At 36.9% G+C, this 16,781-nt stretch overlaps 1 protein-coding gene across 1 annotated transcript in view; it reads left to right on the forward strand.

Moving 5' to 3' along the window:
- The window catches only part of STK31 (serine/threonine kinase 31), a gene marked incomplete at both ends in the record, with an annotated part of 86,693 nt that overhangs the window by 11,493 nt on the left and 58,419 nt on the right, over positions 1 to 16,781 (forward strand). The window contains one exon of the mRNA XM_079152629.1: positions 3,186 to 3,344. Within this exon, the coding sequence (XP_079008755.1) occupies positions 3,186 to 3,344 (159 nt within the window). The remainder of the gene's footprint in view (positions 1 to 3,185; positions 3,345 to 16,781) is intronic.

Consider the following 16,781-nt stretch of genomic DNA (forward strand, 5'->3'; position numbering starts at 1 on the left):
ATTTGTGTAATCATAAATTTACATAGGGTAATGTTGTTTGATTCATTGTTATTTTTTTCCCCTTCCCCCCACCCCTCCCACCCCTCTTTTCCCTCTATACAGTCCTTCCTTCCTCCATTCTTACCACCCTCCTTAACCCTAACCCTAAACCTAACCCTAACCCTAACCCTAACCCTAACCCCAACCCTTCCCACCCCCCATTATATGTCCTCATGCACTTATCAGCGAGATCATTTGTCCTTTAGTTTTTTGAGATTGGCTTATCTCACTTAGCATGATATTCTCCAGTTTCATCCATTTGCCTGCAAATGTCATAATTTTATCATTCTTTATGGCTGAGTAATATTCCATTGTATATATATATATGCCACAGTTTCTTTATCCATTCATCAGTTGAAGGACATCTAGGTTGGTTCCACAATCTGGCTATGGTGAATTGAGCAGCAATGAACATTGATGTGGCTGTATCTCTGTAGTATGCTGATTTTAAGTCCTTTGGGTATAGGCCAAGGAGTGGGATAGCTGGGTCAAATGGTGGTTCCATTCCAAGCTTTCTGAGGAATCTCTCCATACTGCTTTCCAGAGTGGCTGCACTAATTTGCAACCCCACCAGCAATGTATGAGTGTGCCTTTTTCCCCACATCCTCTCCAACACCTGTTGTTGCTTGCATTCTTGATAATCGCCATTCTAATTGGGGTGAGATGGAATCTTAGTGTAGTTTTGATTTGCATTTCTCTTATTACTAAAGATGTTGAACATTTTTTCATGTTTCTGTTGATTGCTTGTACATCTTCTGTGACGTGTCCATTTCCTTAGCCCATTTGTTGATTGGATTATTTGTATTCTTGGTGTAGTGTTTTTTTGAGTTCTTTATATATTCTGGAAATTGGCACTCTATCTGAAGTATGAGTGGCAAAGATATTCTTCCACTCTGTATGCTCTCTCTTCACATTACTGATAGTTTCCTTTGCTGAGAGAAAGCTTTTTAGTTTGCATCTATCCCAGGTGTTGATTCTTGCTTTTATTTCTTGTGCTATGGGAGTCCTGTTGAGGAAGTCTGATCCTAAGCCAACAAGTTGAAGATTTGGACCTACTTTTTCTTCTATAAGATGCAGGTCTGATTTCAAGGTCCTTGATCCATTTTGAGTTGAGTTTTGTGCAGGGTGAGATCTAGATAGGGGTTTATTTTCATTCTGTTGCATATGGATTTCCGGTTTTCCCAGCACCATTTGTTGAAGAGGCTATCTTTTCTCCATTGCATATTTTTGGCCCCTTTGTCTAGTATGAGAAAAACGTATTTATTTGGGTTTGTGGCCATGTCCTCTATTCTGTACCATTGATCTTCCTGTCTATTTTGGTGCCAATACATGCCGTTTTTGTTACTATTGCTTTGTAGTATAGTTGAAGTTCTGGTATTGTGATACACCCTGTTTCATTCTTCCTGCTAAGGATTGCTTTAGCTATTCTGGAATTTTTATTCTTCCAGATGAATTCATGATTACTTGCTCTATTTCTGTAAGGTATGTCATTGGGATTTTAATTGGAATTGCATTGAATCTGTATAGCACTTTAGGTAGTATGGCCATTTTGACAATATTAATTCTTCCTATCCAAGAACATGGGAGATCTTTCCATCTTCTGAGGTTTTCTTTAATCTCTTTAGTGTTCTGTAATTCTCATTGTAGAGGTCTTTCACCTCTTCTGTGAGATTGATTCCCAAGTATTTTATTTTTTTTTTGATGCTATTGTGAATGGGGTAGTTTTCCTAATTTCTCTTTCTGAAGATTCATCACTTATGTATAAAAATGCATTGGATTTATGAGCATTGATCTTGTAACCTGCTACTTTACGGAATTCACTTATGAGTTCTAAAAGTTTTCTGGTGGGATTTTTAGGTTCCTCTAAATATATAATCATGTCATCAGTGAACAGGGATAGTTTGAGTTCTTGTTTTCCAATTCGTATCCCTTTAATTTCTTTCTTTGGTCTAATTGCTCTGGCTAGAGTTTCAAGGACGATATTGAATAGAAGTGGTGAAAGAGGGCATCCCTGCCTCGTTCCAGTTTTTAGGGGGAATGCTTTCAGTTTTTCACCATTTAGAATGATACTGGCCATGGGCTTAGCGTAGATGGCATTTACAATGTTAAGGAATGTTCCCACTACCCCAATTTTTTCTAGTGTTTTGAGCATGAAGGGATGCTGTAGTTGCAAATATTTTTAATGATGAGGGTTGGTTTGCCATGTTCTCATTCGTAGGTTTAAATGTGATGAATTTTCTTTGAGTTTTTTTTTTTTTTTTTTTTTTTTAACTTTTTACCTTGAGAACTTGTGGAAGATGTTTAAGGGTATTTGGGGAGAGGAGATTCTGAATAGTTTTTTTTGGTTGCAATTACACATGCTGGTGTTGTAAAAACATTTCACAAGTCTTCCCTTAGTGTTTCTTCTACATTTGCTTTCTGGACTTAAAGTATTATGTTTTAAAATGTATGTGTTTTATAAATAGTTTTCTTGGTATAATAAAGTGTTAAGGTGAAACAACTTTAATGTTCTGATTATCTTGTTTGTAAAAAAATCTCATTTGTTTATTATTGTCATAGGTAATGGTTTATCTTAGTGAAACAGTCCTTTTTAATAGAATTTTTTCCCATAGTTTGACACTTGGAAATCATATTTTGCATGTAATTTTGGATTAGCTTTAACTTTTTAAATCAAGGGGGAAGGTGACATTTCACTTTGTAAAAAACTTTAAAAAAACATTTTAGATATGGGAGTTAGGGTGAATTTCAAGGTCTAGCTGGAGTCAGTGTAATTTTATCAAAGGGAGTTTGATAACTTTGCCTTTCTTTTTAGATTTTATTGTTTCCAACTTGAACTTATGTTGATTGATTTTAACTTAAAGAAGAGGGTCATAAATTCAATAGGTTCATGTTTGTGTGAAATACCAGTTGTTAAGAAAAAAGTAAAATGAGAAATGGGACTGTTGGAATTTAAGTCGTAACAAACATGGAAACACTGCGATTTCATGAATTTCCTTTGATGATAGAGTTCTGATCCTGAATGTTTTTTGTTAGTTTGAGGTAAAATGCTATCTCGATATACAGGTAATCAACAGAAAGCAAATTATGGTTTCTTTGAAAATATTTAACTTGATTCAGTGTTGATATTTGTTCCCTATTTATTTTAGTGTCTGGTGAGGTATGTCGACTATGGAAACACTGAAATTCTAAACCGATCTGACATAGTAGAAATTCCTTTGGAGCTGCAATTTTCCAGCGTTGCCAAAAAGTATAGACTTTGGGGACTACAGATTCCTTCTGGCCAAGAAGTTACCCAGTTTGATCAGGCAAGCAAGTCACAGATTTTAAACATTTTTGTTAGTGAAAATAAAACTGCGCTTTAAAAAATATAAGTGAAGTCTCATTAACTTTGTTTAGTATACAAGCCTGTGTAAATTAGTAGAAAATATGAATTATAAAGCAATTCAGGGTTGGGGATATAGCTTACTGGTAGAGTACTTGTCTGTCATGCACATCCATAAGGCCCTGGATTTGATCCCCAGCATCGTATATGCATGTGTGTGCTCACTGTGTGCTCACACACAGACTCATACACACAATGTATAAAATAATTCAAAAGCAATAATGTAATCATGCTCATCTTTGCTAGGTAGACATTCTTGATGAGTAGATAAAAGTGATATATATATATATATATATAAATCAAATGCGAGTAGTTTCTTATGACATAAAAATTTGAAAGGATTTTTTTCACATGCTAGAGGAAATGAATACAATCACTTGGTTATCATTTGTTTTTGTGAATGTATTAAGTAAAAGTGATATTTAACCTAACCCTGGCTGTAAATATCACAAACTGAAATTAGTGGGGTTATACTTAATCAGATTTTATCATTTTGGCAGAGGTTCATACTGTGATACAGTCATTGACAGTGATGTTTTGCTAATCTGGATTCTAGTTTGTATTTCCATCAAGTTGTGGGTTCTGCTAATCTGGGTTTTAGTTTGTATGTATTTCCATTGAGTTGTGGGTTAGTTACCTAATTTTGGAAGACATTTGATAATTTCAGGGTTAGACTTAGATGAATACCTCCTTTTGAGTCTATTATGCAATAATGATGGTTTCTTTTTGTGAGTGGTAGTGCTGGTGAGGGATATTACATTTCAAAGTGATAGGTCTGTAATAGTTTTGTTTAGCAACACAAGTGGTTTACATGAAAAATGATTTAATTAGCATTATAAGGAGCAGTACTTATAATTTGGAAACCTTACATTTGCATCTTTTTGTGTGTTTTGAGAATTTTGTAGGTAGGTGTGTTGAATGTTAAATTGCTGCTCAGACTTTCACAGAATGTAGATATAAAATGATATCTAGTATTTTTGGTTTAAAATATAAAATTTTATTAATTTCTTCTTTAATAATTTGACCAAGGTAAAAGATTTGTTTTGAATTTCCCACGTGCCTAGAACCCTAGAATCTTAAGTCACAGACTTTAAATTGATCTGCTGTTCCCATGTTTCCCAAATAAGGATATAATGGTCTACAACAATTTAATGACTTATTCGAAGTCATAAAGCTACTTAGTGCAGAGCCAGAATGGCTAGAATTCATCCAAATCCATTGCTATTTTCATTGTAAGGTGATACACAGATGTATGTTGATTGAAACAAACAAGAATTAAGGAAGAAAAAAAAAAGACTTTTTTTGTTTTTGTTTTCTTTGTGGTCTGGGGTTGAACCCAGGATCTCTTGCAGTTTAGGTAAGTGCTCAATCACTAAGCACTAGAAAAAGATGTTCATCAGTGCTAGAAGGCATTTTTTAAGTTAGTGTTGGAACTGAAGGAATAAACTTCATTGACACTGTGTTTGTATGCTCCATAGATTCTTTTTAGGCAGTACTATGTATAAACATTTGTATTTGAATGCTTAGCTCAGCAAAAAAAAAAAAAAAAAAAAAATTGCTGATTAGAGATGAGCTTTTTAGTAGACCGTTTTCTGGAAACAAATAGTTATTCTTGAATATCTGTGCTTAGGAAGTTCTCATTTAGTCAGTAATTCCAAGCTGAGGGCTCATATATGAATACTTCCTAATACACTCATTTGTTCCCTTGCAGCTGTTTTAGTTGCTCAGTATGTAAGTCATGTAAAAATGTAACTTTTCTACCCCACGTTAGTGAGTTTGGTAGAGATAAGACTGTTTTGGTAGAGACAAATATTGTATTCATTTTTTTAAAAATATTTTTTAGTTGTGAGTGGATCTTTTTTTTAAATTTAATTTGTGTGCAGTGCTGAGAATGGAACTCAGGACCTCACATATGCCAGGCAATTGCTGTATGTACCACTGAGCCACAACTCCAACTCCCAAATATTGTATTCATTTTTTATGCCTCATCTCCCTGCATGTTAGATGAGTATTTATTTTATCTAGAATTTGAATAAATGGGTGAATAGTATGGATTTTATAAAGAACAAAAACATCAAAATACTCCCCACACTTGCAGAAAGTGTTCTGGGCGATGAAATGCCTTGAGCACTGTTTTTTAAAAAAAATTTAAATTTTTTTCATACATATATAGGGTAATAATGTCTGTCTCATTCTACTGTTCTTCCTGTCCCCATTGCCCTACCCCTCCTTCTCTCCCCTCTGTGTATTCCAAAGTTCCTTCATTTTTCCCTATCCACCCCCCAACTATGGATCAGCATCCGCTTATCAAAGAAAACATTTGGCCTTTGGTTTTTTGGGATTGACTTATTTCACTTAGCATGGTATTCTCTATTTCCATTCATTTACCTGCACGTGCCATAATTTCATTCTTCTTTAAGTAATATTCCATTGTGTATATATACCACATTTTTTTAATCCATTCATCTGTTGAAGGGCATCTAAGTTGGTTCCATAGTTTAGCTATTGTGAATTGAGCTGCTATAAACATTAATGTGGCTGTGTCACTGTCGTATGCTAATTTTAAGTCCTTTGGGCGTAAACTGAGGGGTGGGATAGCTGGGTCAAATGGTGGTCCATTTCATACTGCTTTCCATAGTGCTTGCACCAATCTGCAGTCCCACCAGCAATGTATGAGTGTACCTTTTTCCCCACATCCTTGCCAGCACTTATTGTTTGTATTCTTTTTTTTTTTTTTTTTTTTTTGTGGTGCTGGGGATCGAACCCAGGGCCTTGTGCTTGCAAGGCAAGCACTCTACCGACTGAATCATTTGTATTCTTGATAATTGCCATTCTGACTGGAGTAAGATGAAATCTTAGTTTTGATTTGCATTTCTCTAATTGCTAGAGATGATGAACATTTTTTCATATATTTGTTGATCGATTGTATATCTTCTTCTGTGAAGTGTCTGTTCACTTCCTTAACTCATTTATTGACTGGGTTATTTGTTTTTTTGGTGTTAAATTTTTTGAATTCTTTATATATCCTGGAGATTAGTACTGTATCTGAGGTGCGTGTGGTAAAGATTTTTTCCCCATTTCTGTAGGTTCTGTCTTCACGTTATTGTTTGTTTCCTTTGGTGAGAAGAAGCTTTTTAGTTTGAATCCATCCCATTTATTGACCCCCCCCCCCCCCCCCCCCCAGGAAGCAGGTTTATTGACTGCAGGATCCAGAGGGGTTATCACCTAAAATTCTTTGGACCTTGACTCTGGAAAGTTTTAGAACTTTATACACAATAGGTGGGGGTGAGGGAGTTTGGGAAGTTTACATTTTTTAGGAGTCTACATAAAAGTACTTTTTTTCTTGAGTTCACAGAAAGTGCTTTTTGTCCCATTTTTTTAGATTAGTCAGAGGTTTTACAACAAAAGTAGAAGTGACATCATCAAGTCTGTGGCCAAACTTAGTTTTTGCAAGACAGAGTAACCTAGTCCTCACAAGAAACAGGAAGTCCTATCCCACATTGAGTATTTTTTGTAGAAATTTGTGCTGATATTCTGTTATAATGCTTTCTGACAAGAAGAGAAACTTATATGTTACTCATATGGTGGGGGTTTCTGCATAATTATGGTAAGGGTTTCTGGATGGGGGGGCGGTCTCTGGTCTGCTTCAGGATTTGCCCAAAATGCCAAGAAGAGATAGGAAAGGGAGATTGTACAGAGTACCTTTGAAGACGATGTCAGGGTAAAAAAAGCTGTTTTATGATTGTAAGTGCAAAAGGACAGGAAGCAGACCTCAACAGATTCGGAGAAACCATTATTCCTTTGTGGACATGGATGCTGCTGGGACCCATTTTCTGCATGGGGAAAATGGCCCTCAGTTACACAGGGGATTTTGGTTTTATAGGATACAATGGTGCAATCATTGGGATCTGTGTACATGCAGTTTTGACAGAGGCTACTTGAACAGGTTAAAACTTTAATTTAGGAAGGTAGTTGTAAAAAGTTTGAAACTCAGTGTTGTCTGGGGAGATAAGAGTCCAGATCCCAGGAATGAGTACTCAAATCTTGCCCATTGGTATTTGTTGTGCTTCCGTTTCGGACTAATTAACCATGGGGGAAGTTCATGATTTAGGGCCCAGCATTCAGTATCTGCCTCTTACCCCCAGGACCCATTGTTCCTTGGCTAGTTTCCTTTCCCTCCTCTGGAGCTGCACCTCTCTCCATTTTTCTTTGGGGGCTATGTTGCAGGAACATTATTTTCCATAACCTTCATTTCAGACTCTGAAAGGAAAGAAAGAATTGGGGCACCAAGTCTGACTTGGCTGCTTTAAGCTGAGAAGGGGCAAAGTGGGGGGACCCTTTCTTTCAGAGTTCTGGAACTGAGCATGGAGACCCTGGTAGGGAGAGGCTTGGAGGAGGGGACCTTGAGGTCATCATAGGTGAAGTCCCCTTTGTGGTCTCAGGAGGTGAGCAGGAGAATGGTGTCCACGTGTTCCAGGAAGCTGCTGGGGCTGTGCAGGTAAACTTATTAAGAAATCGCTCCTATATAGAATTAAGAATAGGCAGGGGAAAGTTTATTTCAAGTACAGTGAAATCAGGCAATTATAAGAAAGGTGATAAGTAATTGATTTGCTAATACTAAGGGAATAATTTCAGCAGGTAATGCAGTTGGAACCCTATGTCCTTAGTCAAGGCCATAGGCCCTACTCAGATTTAGGGAGTACTTTCCATGATTCCAGGAGTGCGGGTCCTTTGGCGCATAGCAAGCATGATTAGCCTTGGAATCAGTTTTCTGGCACTTTAATCATTTCCATCCTGCTTGACAAATTATGCAAAATAAGAACAAATAAAATTAACAGTACGGTTTTTATTAGTAACCCAACTACGTGTAGATAAGTATTTGAAAGGGTTCAGAGAAGAAATTCCTTCAGCTAAACTGCCCCAAACTTCTTTATTCTTAAGAATAGGCACTTTTGCATGGGCTATGACCAGAACCTGAGATTGTAATTTTAACACATCTAAAGAGGCATTATTGAAAGGATCTAGTCCCATTAGGTGATTGTGTACATTTTGCCATTGAATCTTAGTATCATCGTATGGAACTCTAGTAACAAAAAATTGGGTAATATTATGACATTGGAGTCTCTGAGCCCATCATAAATCTTGTACTTGTTCACCTAGTGATATAACAGAATCTTTTAATTGTTGAATTTCACTCAAAATTTCCTGATCAATATGTACTTGAGTGTGCCAGGTCTCAGTAAAATTCTTTTGAAATTGTTGAAGGAAATGAGCTGTTTGTGGCTGCTGGTGCAATGCCACCACTGCAGTAGATGGCAGAGGCGATTATCCCAACCAAGATAACGATGCCAGCTATCAGTCACCAGATGAACCGTTCAGTATGGCCTTTTAGGTGTCGTAACAACTCTTGATAAATGCTACTGAAGGTGTTTCTTGCATGGTCCTTTTAATTTTACAGGAAGCCAGGTGGCTACTGGCCTTTTTTTAAAAATTTTATTTTAATTGTAAACAAATGGGATACACGTTGTTTCTGTTTGTACATGGAGTAAAGGCATACCATTTGCATAGTCATACATTTACATAGGGTAATGATGTTTGATTCATTCTGTTATTTTTTACATCCCCCCACCCCTCCCACCCCTCTTTTCCCTCTATACAGTCCCTCCTTCCTCCATTCTTGCCCCCCTCCCACCCCGCATTAAGTTTCATCATCCGCTTATCAGTGAGATCATTTGTCCTTTGGTTTTTTGAGATTGGCTTATCTCACTTAGCATGATATTCTCCAATTTCATCCATTTGCCTGCAAATGCCATAATTTTATTATTATTTATAGCTGAGTAATATTCCATTGTATATATATACCACAGTTTCTTTATCCATTCATCAATTGAAGGACATCTAGGTTGGTTCCACAATCTGGCTATTCTGAATTGAGCAGCTATGAACATTGATGTGGCTGTATCTCTGTAGTATGCTGATTTTAAGTCCTTTGGGTATAGGCCAAGGAATGGGATAGCTGGGTCAAATGGAGGGTCCATTCCAAGCTTTCTGAGGAATCTCCATACTGCTTTCCAGAGTGGCTGCACTAATTTGCAGCCCCACCAGCAATGTATGAGTGTACCTTTTTCCCCACATCCTCTCCAACACCTGTTGTTGCTTGCATTCTTGATAATCGCCATTCTAATTGGGGTGAGATGGAATCTTAGTGTAGTTTTGATTTGCATTTCTCTTATTACTAAATATGGTGAACATTTTTTCATGTTTGTTGATTGCTTGTAGATCTTCTGTGAAGTGTCTGTTCATATCCTTAGCCCATTTGTTGATTGGGTTATTTGTATTCTTGGTGTAGAGTTTTTTGAGTTCTTTATATATTCTGGAAATTAGCATTCTGTCTGAAGTATGAGTGGCAAAAATATTCTCCCACTCTGTAGGCGTTCTCTTCACATTGCTGATAGTTTCCTTTGCTGAGAGAAAGCTATTTAGTTTGAATCTATCCCAGTTATTGATTCTTGCTTTTATTTCTTGTGCTATGGGAGTCCTGTTGAGGAAGTCTGATCCTAAGCCAACAAGTTGAAGATTTGGACCTACTTTTTCTTCTGTAAGATGCAGGTCTGATTTCAAGGTCCTTGATCCATTTTGAGTTGAGTTTTGTGCAGGGTGAGATCTAGATAGGGGTTTATTTTCATTCTGTTGCATATGGATTTCCGGTTTTCCCAGCACCATTTGTTGAAGAGGCTATCTTTTCTCCATTGCATATTTTTGGCCCCTTTGTCTAGTATGAGAAAAACGTATTTATTTGGGTTTGTGGCCATGTCCTCTATTCTGTACCATTGATCTTCCTGTCTATTTTGGTGCCAATACATGCCGTTTTTGTTACTATTGCTTTGTAGTATAGTTGAAGTTCTGGTATTGTGATACACCCTGTTTCATTCTTCCTGCTAAGGATTGCTTTAGCTATTCTGGAATTTTTATTCTTCCAGATGAATTCATGATTACTTGCTCTATTTCTGTAAGGTATGTCATTGGGATTTTAAGTGGAATTGCATTGAATCTGTATAGCACTTTAGGTAGTATGGCCATTTTGACAATATTAATTCTTCCTATCCAAGAACATGGGAGATCTTTCCATCTTCTAAGGTCTTCTTCCTCAATTTCTTTCTTCAATGTTTTGAAGTTTTCATTGTAGAGATCTTTTACTTCTTTGGTTAGATCGATGCCCAAGTATTTTATTTTTTTTTTGAGGCTGTTGCAAATGGGGTTGTTTTCCTCATTTCCCTTTCAGCTGTTTTGTCGCTTGCGTATAAAAATGCTTTAGATTTATGTGTGTTGATTTTATAGCCTGCTATTTTGCTGAATTCATTGATGAGGTCTAGAAGTTTTCTGGAGGAGTTTTTTGGATCCTCTAAATATAGAATCATGTCATCAGCAAATAGTGACAGCTTAAGTTCCTCTTTTCCTATTCGTATCCCTTTAATTTCTTTAGTCTAATTGTTCAGGCTAGAGTTTCGAGGACAATGTTGAATAGAAGTGGTGAAAGAGGACATCCCTGTCTTGTTTCCATTTTTAAAGGGAATGGTTTCAGTTTTTCTCCATTAAGAATGATGTTGGCCATGGGCTTAGCATAAATAGCCTTTATAATGTTCAGGTATGTTCCTACTATCCCTATATTTTCTAGTATTTTGAGCATGAAGGGGTGATGTATTTTGTCGAACGCTTTTTCTGCATCGATTGATATAACTATATGATTCTTATCCTTAAGTCTGTTGACATGATGGATTACGTTTATTGACTTATGGATGTTAAACCATCCTTGCATTCCAGGGATGAACCCCACTTGATCGTGGTGCTCGATTTTCTTAATATGTTTTTGGATACGGTTTGCCAATATTTTGTAAAAGATCTTTGCATCTATATTCATCAAGGATATTGGTCTAAAATTTTCTTTCCTTGATGTGTCTTTTCCTGGTTTGGGTATGAGGGTGATATTAGCTTCATAGAATGAGTTTGGTAGGGTACCCTCCTTTTCTATTTCCTGGAATACTTTGAGAAGTATTGGAAAGAGTTCTTCTTTGAAGGTCTTGTAGAACTTGGCTGAGGATCTGTCTGGTCCTGGGCTTTTCTTGGATGGTAGGTTTTTAATGGCTTCTTCTATTTCACTGCTTGATATTGATCTGTTTAAATTGTGTATGTCCTCCTTGTTCAGTAGGGGAGGAGCATATGTCTCTAGAAATTTGTCAATGTCTCCGGTAGTTTCTATTTTGTTGGAATACAGATTTTCAAAGTAGCTTCTCTTTATGTTATGTATCTCAGTGGTGTCTGTTGTGATATTTCCTTTTTCATCACGAATTTTAGTAATTTGAGTTTTCTCTCCTTCTCTTTGTTAGTGTGGCTAAGGGTTTGTCTATTTTGTTTACTTTCTCAAAGAACCAAGTTTTTGTTTTGTCAATTTTTTGAATTGTTTCTTTTGTTTCAATTTTATTGATTTCAGCTCTGATTTTAATGATTTCCTGTCTTCTACTACTTTTGCTGTTATTCTGTTCTTCTTTTTCTAGGGCTTTGAGCTGTAATGTTAGGTCATTTATTGTTGACTTTTCATTCTTTTCTGGAATGCACTCCATGCGATGAATTTTCCTCTTAGTGTTTTCATAGTGTCCCAGAGATTTTGGTATGTTGTGTCATCATTCTCATTGACCTCTAAGAATTTATATCCTCCCTGATGTTTTCTGTTATCCATGTTTCATTCAATAGCATATTATTTAGTCTCCAGGTGTTGAAGTAATTTCCTTTTTTTATTTTGTCATTGATTTCTACTCTCAGTCCATTATGATCTGATAGAACACAAGGCAGTATCTCTATTTTCTTGCATTTCCTAAGGGCTGCTTTGTGGCATAACATATGGTCTATTTTCGAGAAGGTTCCATGTGCTGTTGAGAAGAAATTGATTCCATCCGCTCGTTGATGGATGGAATATTCTATATATGCCTATTAAGTCTAAGTTATTGATTGTGTTATTGAGTTCTATGGTTTCTTTGGTTGGTTTTTGTTTGGAAGATCTATCTAGTGGTGACAGTGGTGCGTTAAAGTCACCCAGAATTATTGTGTTGTGGTCTATGTGATTCCTGAAATTGCGAAGGATTTGTTTGATGTACAGGGACGCACCATTTTTGGGGCATAAATCTTTACTATCATTATGTCTTCCTGATTTATGGTTCCCTTAAGTAGTATGAAATGTCCTTCTTTATCCCTTCTGACTAACTTTGGCTTGAAGTTCACTTTATCTGATATAAGGATGGAAACCCCCGCTTTTTTACTGAGTCCATGTGTGTGGTAGGTCTTTTCCCATCCTTTCACCTTTAGTCTGTGGATGTCTTTCTATGAGATGAGTCTCTTGCAGGCAGCATATTGTTGGGTATTTCTTTTGAATCCATTCTGCCAGTCTATGTCTTTTGATTGATGAGTTTAGGCCATTAACATTCAGGGTTATTATTGAGATATGATTTGTATTCCCAGTAATTTGGCTTATTTTTGGTTTTTAAGTTGGCTTGGTTTCTCCTTTGAGTGGTTTTTCTCTAAGGTAGTTCCTCCCTTTGCTGACCTCCATTGTTGTTTTTCATTTCTTCCTCATGGAATATTTTGTTGAGAACATTCTGTAGTGCAGGCTTTCTATTTGTAAATTCTTTTAACTTTTGTTTATCATGGAAGGATTTTATTTCATCTTCAAATTTGAAGGTTAGTTTTGCTGGGTATAGGATTCTTGTTGGCAATCATGTTCTTTCAGAGCTTGAAATATATTGTTCCAGGCCCTTCTAGCTTTTAGAGTCTGGGTTGAGAAGTTGGCTGCTATATGTATTGGTATAATCCGATGCTTTTCTCTCACAGCCTTCAAAATCCTCTTTATTTTGAATGTTAGGCATTTTCATTATAACGTGCCTTGGTATGAATCTGTTGTGATTTTGTGCATTTGGTGTTCTATAAGCCTCTTGTATTTGATTTTCCATTTCATTCTTCAGGTTTGGGAAATTTTCTGATATTATTTCATTGAAGGTTGTTCATTCCTTTGGTTTGTATCTCTGTGCCTTCCTCAATCCCAGTAATTCTTAAATTTGGTCTTTTCATGATGTCCCATAGTTCTTGTAGATTCTGTTCATGATTTCTTACCATATCTCTGTTTGGGCAACTTTATTTTCAAGATTAAATATTTTGTCTTCATTGTCTGAGGTTCTGTCTTGCAAGTGGTCTAGTCTTTTGGTGATGCTTTCCATTGAGTTTTTTATTTGGTTTATTGTTTCCTTCATTTCAAGGATTTCCGTTTGGATTTTTTTTTTTGAGCATCTCTATCTCTTTGTTGAAATGATCTTTTGCTTCCTGCAGGTGCTCTTTCAGCTTATTGGTATTATCATTCATTGCCTGCATTTGCTCTCTTATCTCATCCTTTGCTTCACGAATCATCGTAATCATGTATAATCTGAAGTCCTTTTCTGACATTTCTTCTAACATACTGTCATTGTCTAGATTTGTTTGGATCATTTTCTTCCCTTGTTTTTTCATGTTGTTCATGTATCTTCCCCTCTAGCAGTGCAGATCTGGGGTATTGCAGGTTTCCCCCTATAGGCTTATAGTGGCCCTATAGGTTTCCAAAACTCTTTCTTTAAGGGGAGATCAGTGTTAGCAGTGCCCAATTCAGACACTGTGCAATCCTAGACCAAATAGCCCCTATGAGGACAATAACAAAATTGTCATAATAAACAGAATGAGTTCAAATATTATCTTCAGTAAAACAAACAGATTTGCAATAAGGTCTGCAGTTTCTAATGGAGGACAAAGAGGATGCAGAGGGATGTAGAATGTGGCTGTTAATGTGATAAGAAAAGAAATACAGAAGTTCTAGATAATAGGGTGAGAGTGTAATCAAAAGAAATTGGGTGTTAGCATGCCAAAAGGGGGAAAAAGACTCTGAGGGAACAGGTAAACAAAAGGAAAAGAGAGCAAGAAAAGTAAAAAATAAAAACTTAAATTTTTTCTCTAAGGAGAAAAAAGAAAATCTACAGTATAACAGTCATATAGTAATGAAACAGTCATATAGTAATGAAATATAGTAAAGTCTTTAGCAGCCTGATGCATGAGAGGTACCTGACAATGAGCTTCAAGCCTCTAGCAGGCGTCTCAGGATGGGATTTGCCCCACCTAAAGATTGGAGCTCCAGCTTCCAGGATTATCCAAGATGGCCGCTCTGGCTTCCAAATGTGTTGGCACATTGGGAGCTGCAGCTCAGGGTGTGGACGTGGTTGGCTGGAGGTCCTGAAGGCGGGGTGTGGTTGGTCAGGCAGGGGTCCTGGAGGTTGGGTGTGTTTGGTGTGGTTGCGGGATCCTGGAGGTTGGGTGCAATCAGTCCATCTGGGGTCCCGGTGATAGGGCACAGTCAGTTGGTCTGGGGGTCCTGGCGGCAGGGAGCAGTCAGTCGATGTGAGGGCCCCAAAGGCAGGGAGTGATCGGTTGGGCTGAGGGATCCTAGAGATGGGGCTCAGTCAGTCCAGCCAGGGGTCCTCTGGGGCCTGGCTGTTGTCTCAAAATGGTGGCAGCTACGCGTAATCAGACCTGCAAGTACTGTCACAGTGAACTTCCAGGCAACAGCAGGCAGCTGGTGCTCCACTGGCAGTCCGCGATCAGTTTGCTGACAGTTGTGGGACGATGGGGAGGTGAACCTCGTGCGTTGGGTGATGGATAGGTGAAAGGCAGGCGATGGACAGTCGAGAGGCAGGCAAGTGGCCGATGATAGGAGTCTGACAGAAATCTGCCCTCAAAAAAGGTGTCGATATGCTGGCAGACTGCAGGTGATCATGGCATACAAATCCATTTATTGATTCTTAATTTTCTTCTTGTGTTTTAGGAGTCTTGTTAAGGAAGTCAGGTCATAAGCTAACATGAAGATTTGGTCCTGCTTTTTCTTCTGTTAGGAGCAGTGTCTGTTCTAGTGCCTTTGATCCACTTTGAGTTGATTTTTGTGCAGGGTGAGAGATAGAGGTTCAATTTCATTTTGTTTCATATGGCTTTCTAGTTTCCCCACCACCATTTGTTGAATAGGCTATCTTTTCTCTGATACATAATTTTGGTGCCTTTGTCTAGTATGAGATAGCCATATTTATGTGGGCTTGTCTCTGTATCTTCTATTTTATACCATTGGTCTACATGTCTACTTTGGTGCCAGTACCATGCCGTTTTTGTTACTATTGTTGAGCACTGTTTTTAATCAGTATGTTCACATCATGCTGTAACATGGTTGAAATTGATACTCAGAATGGTGCCTACAAATAGCTGAAGATCAACCCAAGATTTAAGTTTTTATATATGCCTTTCATACTTTAAAAATTATCTGGAGAATCAGAATGAGAGCTAAAGTTTGAAATTTGGATTTTCACAGTGTAAAGATTTTAGCCCATTTCTAGTACACCTACCCAAGAGTAGGTAGAATAAAGTTTAAAGCAAGTGAGCTGTGTTGTTCTGAACAAAGTTTACCATTTTGGAAAACTAAATGAAATAATTGAATGAAATAATTTAAATGAAACAATATTTATGAAATAATTTAATGAAATTAATTAATATGAAATTAATATGAATTAATTTAATATGAAATAATTTAAATGAAATATTTAAATGAAATAATTAAAAAGTGACATTAGACATTACTTTTATTTTTCTTTAAGGATTGGGGATTGAACTTGGGTGCTTAACCACTGAACCACATTCCCAGCCCTTTTTTATTTTGCTAAGTTGCTCAGGGTCTTGCTAAATTACTGAGGCTGAACTTGCAGTCTGCCTGCCTTAGTCCCGAAACCATTGAGATTACAGGCATGGACCACTGCACTCAGAATGTTAATCCTTTTTTAAATGATTGAAAATTCTGTGTTCTAAACCAATGACCAGATTTATTTAAAAGCTAACTTACCTCTTAAATACTTAAATATGTTTTAAAACTACATGTATATATCTCTCTCACAGATTTAGTGGAAAATATAATACATTTCTCGTGATAAAAATTAAAATGTTGAACATTTACAAAAGAATACTTGGTGTATATGTTTATGGCAAAGTATAGTACAAAACACCAGTGGTATCATCTACCTTGTCACTCTCATTGCTAGTTAGAACTAAGAACTCAATTTCAGGGTTTTGTCTTTGTGGATATAATTATTCAGGGAGAATCTGTTTGAATAACTTGATACTAATTGTGGTGAGTGACCATAACTAAGAGGAATTTGACTTCAGAGAGAAGTCTAAAAATCAGAATTCTACATAAAAAATTCTAAGCAAGGAGTTGTGTACCTTTATAAAATTCAGCTTTAGGTAATTTGAATTTTTGTAG

This window comes from Sciurus vulgaris (genome assembly GCF_902686455.1).
Source record: "Sciurus vulgaris genome assembly, chromosome: 8".
NCBI classification, from domain to species: domain Eukaryota; kingdom Metazoa; phylum Chordata; class Mammalia; order Rodentia; family Sciuridae; genus Sciurus; species Sciurus vulgaris.